Source organism: Pundamilia nyererei, unplaced genomic scaffold, assembly GCF_000239375.1.
Source record: "Pundamilia nyererei isolate P.nyererei 1_Seehausen unplaced genomic scaffold, PunNye1.0 scaffold00027, whole genome shotgun sequence".
In the NCBI taxonomy this organism is placed as follows: Eukaryota; Metazoa; Chordata; class Actinopteri; order Cichliformes; family Cichlidae; genus Pundamilia; species Pundamilia nyererei.
The window spans coordinates 3,277,983-3,285,526 of NW_005187428.1; the positions used below are offsets into that span (position 1 = coordinate 3,277,983).

Below are 7,544 nucleotides of genomic sequence, written 5' to 3' on the forward strand. Positions count from 1 at the left end.
ATATATATATATATATATACATATATAGTATGTGATACAACATCTAAATTAGAAAAACACTGTTTGTTAAAACAAGGGGAAAAAATAACAGTGGTCAAGTGAAGCAGGACTTAACAAAACAAAATGAATCTGGTGAGATTACCTTTGCAGACTGTCCCATTGCCCGTGTAGCCTGGCTTACAGGAGCAGCTGTGGCCTCCGACCATGTTGAAGCACAAGGCATTCTCATCGCAGTTGTGGAGTCCGCTGAGGCACTCGTCATGTTCTGCAAACAACACAATAATAAAACACGCATCAATCCGAGCAGGTTTCTCACTAGTACAAAGTATACTTTTCGTATTATGCAGCATCTTCCCAAATAAGCAGAGGAAAACACTCTAGCAACAGTTCAGAAATCGTCTTCACATCTGCAAAGACCTACAGGCATCAAGAAAATAACACTTGATTAAAGAAAAGTGAGCGTTTATCCTCCTTTGTAAATATCAGAAATGATCGCAGCCAGCTGGTAATTTGTTTTACTAACCATTAACAAAAAAAAACAAGGACAAGATTTCAAACTGTGCCTTGTTTTAAACGACTTGATAGTTAGACAGCTGTGAGTCTAGTAATAAGACATCAGTGACAAACAGCCAACTGGAGGATGAGTCACTTTTTTCTCTTCCATCAAGATTTGTCGTGAAAAAAATTGTCTCAGATGTTTTGCTGCAATTTGCCGTTTTTGTTTTTGCACATCATGAGGGACGGAGACGTCTCAGTGTCTGCTTCATAATAGCAGAAAATAAACACTTTAATTTCCGCGCACACACCAATACGGTTCATCCTTGTGTAGCAGTTTACATACAGTACATAAGCCATTAGCCTTTAGTTTGAGCGTTGCAATTGGCACAATTGGCGTGTTAAGTACCCACAGGAAATGTTTTATACAAGCATTAACAAAATGTCCCCGTAGAACTGGAACTCCCAGGCTCCCATCACTGTGGAGTTAGTGATATGCTGTGTTATGAATCACTGACAAGCTTGACTAATGGCTACAGCCCGTGACAACATACTGTATCCAACTGGCAAACAAATCTCTTTCCCTCTGTGAGGAGAACTTCGGGAAGACTGAAGTGGCAAAACAGAATCAAATGAAAACCTGGAGTGAAGGCTAATAAAACAAACAGTCCAGTTGCAACTATGTAATGATGCCACATAAAGAAGAAAACAATTAAGCCATTAGGGCTAGTAGGTACAAATTTAAAATAAAAAACATTTAATTTGAAAGTAGCTGTTTACGGAAGACAATGTCTTGTGACAGCTGACAAGAAATCTCAATTAATTGTCATATTTTTACTTGAGGGATCCGAACTTATAAATAGGCCTCTTTAAAAAAAAGGAGTGCTGTGAATGAAACCATTTGAAGCAGCAGGGGAGACGTTATCCTGATGATATCACTCTCTGTGTGTCTGCTTTTTCGTTTGTCACAAGAAGATGTGTTCTGAAACAAATGTGATTTCATTTGCTTGTGGCTGGTGGATCTTAACACTTCCTTGAAACAAAATCATGCTCAAGTGTCACAAAAGTACTGAGTTTTACACCAAACACCACTTCGGTCTCCTCCTCACAAGCACTTCATTCTATCGATTACTCGTATTAATAAAGTGAGAAACTACCATTGCTGAGTTATCGGTATTTTAAATTTGTTTACACCGGTAGAATTGCAAAGCTTTGTTATACTATTTGATTCAAACGGGTCATTAAAAATACAGTGGCAGAAGTTTTTAGCCTGTGCTCACTTATTGACTTCTTTTGTTTTATCCTCCAAGGCCTCTGTGTTTGTTTACACAGTAAATAAACATAGAAGCAATAATGCAATGACGAGTTATTGGAAAAAATCTTATTTGAAGCTGACCTACACTAAACAGTTAAAGAACTCTAAAGCATTTAAGTCCGTTCCCTTGCTACGGGAAGATGGATCTTGATGCAAGTCCTTCATCTGCCCCTGAACATAAAAGCAGATCTTTATCCCTCTGAGAATCACACAAAAGAACAATACTCATCCATAGTATTTGGGAGATTCACATAAATATTGCATTCTGATATGTACTTGCTTACCAAGCACAGAATAAGTCTCAAAAACCTTCTAGACTTTATCCTTTTCAAATCTTCTTTTCCATACTTAACATCTCTGTATCCCATCATAGCCCGAGAGGCTGCAGAGCACAAGCCGTTCATTAAAGGTCCATACAGTACAGTATTCACTCTCTCAGCTGGAGAATCTTGTTTTTCAATTCATATCATCATGTTGTTTGTGGTGAAAACTTTTAATGGTTGCTAAACGGATAAGCAGTCAACAAAATCTCTCCAAAAGGGTTAAGACTCTTGAAAAACACAAATACAAAGCTTTTAGTGCTAATCTGGAGTAAACCGTTTGGACCGTTTCTTGTTATTTTAAGGATTTGGGGGTAGCTTCAAGCTTGCCAGGGGACAGAAATAAACAAACTTCTCTGAGCTGGTTTCTCAAATATATTTTCTTCAGACATGAAGTAAACTTTTGGAGCGTTCTTTTTTATTTATTTATTTTGCTCAACTTTTGTGCTTTTTTTATGCTTGCACTTCGTAAAGACAGTCAAGACTTAAAGACGGCACCTGAAAGGTGAAAGGATCAGAAACCCGAATGCTTGTTGCGGTAGACCTGAGCCGCATCATCCATTTCCCTGCCATCACCCAATCCATTATATCTCCTGAGCAGACCGTGGGCTCTTCCAAATTGAAAGTGACATTGTGATGAGCTCCTCCATCGAGAATATGATGTATGCGTGCAAGTGTGTGTGAGATGGATTGAAGGGCACTTAGTAGGGCCCACTGCACTGCTCCTGTAACACACACACACAACTTTCCTGCTGTTGGGCAGAATTAAAGTCTGCTCATGGGCATATAAAAACAGTAATAGGAGCACAGGAGAGAGGAAAGAGAATTAGGTGCTTTTCTTTTTCTTTTTTTCTTGCCAAGGTCAAATCTGCCAGAGCAGCAAACACCAAGCTGTCTCTTTGAACACACACACAGGCAGCAGAGCCACTGGGTGTTTGAGGGAATCCAGAGTGTGCATCATCACTATGACCCTTGAGTTTTAGTACTGGTTCCTGGTAATTTGGGTTATTTAGGAATTTAGGCTTATTACACTCCTGCACTCAGTGTAAGCGACTCCTAATTTAATCACCAACTAAATCCCTAAAATGCGTACGTGTGTGGTAGCGTGAGAGAAGCATTTCCTCGCTGGCTGCTGCTGCTCAGGCTGTAGACAGATAAACAATCAATTATGTACAGCCTGTCACCAGGGATCTCTCTCTAGCTGTCTGTTTCTCCTCCCGCTTGACTCCATCCACCTTCTGCCAAAACAACACCAGTTTCATTGATGTCTGACCTTCCAGCTGCTTTCCCCAAAACAATGTAACTTCCGATTTAATTTTACAACCCCAAGCTTGAAAAGACTACAATCTTATAATGTTTTACAACAAGAAAAACTTCTGTTCCTTTCTCAGTTTGCCTATTTTGGTGACCAAGACGATAAAAAAAAAAAGAAAACTAAATGATGAAGAGCCAATATTTATTTGTTCCTCTAATAACTTAAAGCCAGGACTGGAGCACAGTTTTGGGGATTTTTGTACAATATGTTTCCCATTTTGTTTTAACATCTGCACCTGGATGATGTGATGCACAGTCCAGTCAATGATTTTGTACTATTTCTTTACCAGGAAATTTAACACGATGCAAAAAGAAAAAGAAAAAAAAGACCGCAAGCAAAAACAAAATTAAATTGTAATGTAAATCCTTTACTGTGTTTTGAAACTGATTAGGAGAATATTTAAAGGCGAGAGGAATTTAACTAGAAGTGTTTTTATGGTTTTTGTACTTCTTAGCAACTTCTGCAACAAAAACACTCTAGGGCACCTTTAAAATGCCAAAGACATAACACTGTTCAGACCAGCAGAAATTGAAAACTTTTAAGTCTAAGTGCCCATGGGATCCTGTTGTTCAACCAGAATACAGATGTCCTTTAAAAAGAGGGGGAAAAAACCCTCCATGTCAGCTGCAAGACCTTTTGAGTCATCAGATTAAAAGTCATCTTTTCTGATCTCTGCTGTTGACAAACCTCCTGCTCCACCTGTGGCCTTCGTCCATGCCTTACGCCTTGCCTCAGCCGGTTCCTCAGCCTCAGGGGCCCAGGTCTGGTTATCAGGGGATTAGAACCGGGACACACACTAACTACATAGGCACCTTAGGAACAAGGGGAGGCGTCCACATATACACCTAGCAAAAACACACACCTCAGGACAGCCTTCTTTAATAACGTTTAAACGGAGAGCACAACCAATCCCCTACCTTTCATGGATTAGCTGCTAATCTCACAGAGCCGGGAGCACCTCGGGCACTTTGGGGAAAAGATGAAGAATGGGTGGAGGGGGAGAAAGGAGGCGGAATCTTGACCTTCAAGATGAAGGATACAGTAGCAAAAGAAAGTTGCACATGCTTCTCTCACTGTACCCTCAACCATATAGAGCCTCAGCTTTTGGCTGGACATATTTCATTTAAACAAGTACACAAAGTCCACATGTTCCAGTCCACCCCCAGCTGGGGTCTGAGCCCATCCACCTCCCTCACCGCAGGTGGTTTTCATGTAAAATATGGTCTTCTGTCTGAGCTCGCTGACCCCCTGATAAGCTGAGGATAAATAAAACCACAGTTCCATGCTGGTTCTCTCAGGCCTAAATCTGCAGATCAGCCCTTTAATACACCATCGTGCATATAAACACTGAGCCATGAAATGAGCTAGGGTCAATTTAATCCTCTTTACCAAGGCAGACTGGTTAACATGCAACACTGTAATGCGTGCAGAAATTCGTCCATCAATGCTGGAACCATTGTTTCTGCTGAGATTGCAATTTGTTAATTGGTGAAAGGCGCCATAAATGATGTAGTCACACATACATCATGCGACAGCTAGTGCGGGGGGGGGGGGCTTTAATCTTTTCTTCCGCAGCTATAATATTTTATGTGTGAGCAACTTAGAGGAATCAGCATTCCCTTTGGACTATTTTCAAACACAAGCAGATGTTCAATTACTAAGAAGCGGTAGATTCCTGCAGCTAGTAACTTAGCATCTTCCTGTTGTTACTGTCAGTTACTGCCACTGTGACTACCAAGGTGGTACTGATCTCAGCACACAGGTATACATTAGGAGAAGGGTGTTTTCTGGCACATATATACTTTCCATTAAGGAATAAAGGCAGCTAATTTGACTATAATTTGGCTTACTAATTAGTCTAAGAGGTAAGGTGATACCATACCACTGACTGCACACTGTATCAGACAGTGATAGTAGCTGTGTGGAAGAACACAGTCCAATAAAACTGCAGGGAGATCATGACGGTAATTTGACTGAAGCAAGGGGGAAAAGTCATTACATCAAGCCTTTGCATAAGCCTAGGTTTAATCACACAAATTGACTTTTATAAGGAGGCGCATAGCTGTGTGTTCCACTACAGTGGCTTGAAGGCATTTTAATAGGAGACTACATAAAATATAGTGACACAATTTAATCCATTGGGTTTGTGGAATTAATCTTCATTGTGAATCTGGGGCCTGAGCACACAGTGGAAGAAAGACAAATGGGTAAAACAATATAACTTGCCCACAGCTCAGAAGACTAGAGAAAACACAGTGATTGAAATCACACGAGGTACAGTGGCTGTCTAAAGGTAATGTGGAAAAACGACTGAGTAAGCGAGGATGTTTCTTTCTCTAAATAAATCACAAGCGCACAAGACAAAAAAGATGAATGTGCTTTTGTTGCGGCCGCAAAAATGCTATTCCTCATTCTCAACTTTAACTTGTTTATGCCTGTTTTTAAAAACACTTGGGGAAAAAAAAAGTAACTTTGCTCTGTCATTCCCTGATTTCCATTAATAAAGTAAGAGAGAAACTACAGCTAGGAATGGAACAGGAAATGGGAGGTTTCAAAGTCATCATGTTGCTGAGTCTCGCAGCTTTAATTCAAACTCCAATGGCACAGCAGGAAGTCTGCGAGCCTAAATCTGCCAGCTCCTTCGCTGTGCTGCCACTGAGTTCGTTTGCATTGGTGCAAATTGCGTTTTTAATTACAGGCACAGAGGAAATGCAGCATGTTGCCTCCTCTTCGGAAATGATGCGCAGAGGGAGCTACTTAGCATCGTGTATCACAAGCTGCAAACAACTGCTGAGGAATGAGGCAGATCTGCTGCTCATCCCTGATGAATGACATTGTGTCAGTTGCGTAGAAGGACAGGGACATTACATCATAAAAGGATTACTGATTTTTTCCCCCTTTATATTCTATTCTTAAGTGTGGATGTGCACATGGTATTTTAAAAGTGACACATAGAGGTGAGCTTTTACATAATCCATTTAAAATATGACTTCCCATTATCCTGCAGCATTCTTCACATTTGAGTAAATCTCTGACACTGCAGAATCTTTTCACCTCTTTGTCCACTGATTTTTGTTGTTTAATTTTCTTTCAAAGGTTACTGGATACTACATAATATTAATAATAATATATCAGTTGTGCCAAGTGAAATTCATATATATAAATATTTCAGTTGGCTTTCATTATTATGTTATTTTTTGACTGAGTGCAAAAAAAATATTGTACAAATTTGCAAATCTTGATCACATTTGGGAAATTTGCCCCCCTCAGGGTTAAAATACAGAACATTCATTAGGTTTAGAAACTGAAAAATTGCCAATAATTTCATGATCTTCAACTGAGTGTACACAGTGCATATCTAGGGAACATCCATGGCTTCGGGGCTAAGACAGTGAGAGCATAAATATCAATAATAATAATATTACAAACACTACAAGGCAAGTGGCGGGGTTAGCAAACCGAACGGTTTCCTGGTAGGAGCTCCTTCTCTAAAGCACTGCTTTAAGCTTCCATTGTCTGGACCTTGAATCCATAAATGTTGTGTTTTCTCTTGGCTAAGTACATGTGCAAATGTGGCTTTTTAAAAAATGTAGATAAATTACTCCTTTGTTGTGCTTTTGCACGATGGAATATCAAAATAAAATGATGTGACGTGGCTCTATTTCTCTTACATACAACAGTGCATCCATCTAGTAGAAAATGACCAGCTGGTATGACCAGCAGTGCTACACAAAGACATTCTTTCTACATATAATACGGACATATAAGAAAGAATGCAAATCATCCACGCAATCTTTTGAAAATGACTTTGGTTCCAACTTTGATCACGAACAAACGGATCTGCCGCCTCCACGTACAGGTTTGCTGTTTCTCAGGTTCTCTTTGGCGTTTTTCTCCTCACACATATACACATACACAGAGTACATTCACACACCATATGAAAACTGCACACACACATACACACAAAGAAGACAGCCGTCTTCTTTTTTTTGCTTAGTGTGAGGATAAAGTCTGAGCCAACTATTGGAATCCTTTAGAAAAAGTTTGGAGTTGTAAATATGTTATATAACAAACAACTGACAGTATAATAGGGTTGAAA

The 7,544-nt window shown here is 39.7% G+C and overlaps 1 protein-coding gene across 1 annotated transcript in view; it reads right to left on the bottom strand.

Annotated features, from left to right (window-relative positions):
* The window catches only part of nell2a (neural EGFL like 2a), an 84,056-nt gene that overhangs the window by 27,769 nt on the left and 48,743 nt on the right, over positions 1–7,544 (bottom strand). Inside the window, exon 14 of the mRNA XM_005728254.1 lies at positions 143–265. Within this exon, the coding sequence (XP_005728311.1) occupies positions 143–265 (123 nt within the window). The remainder of the gene's footprint in view (positions 1–142; positions 266–7,544) is intronic.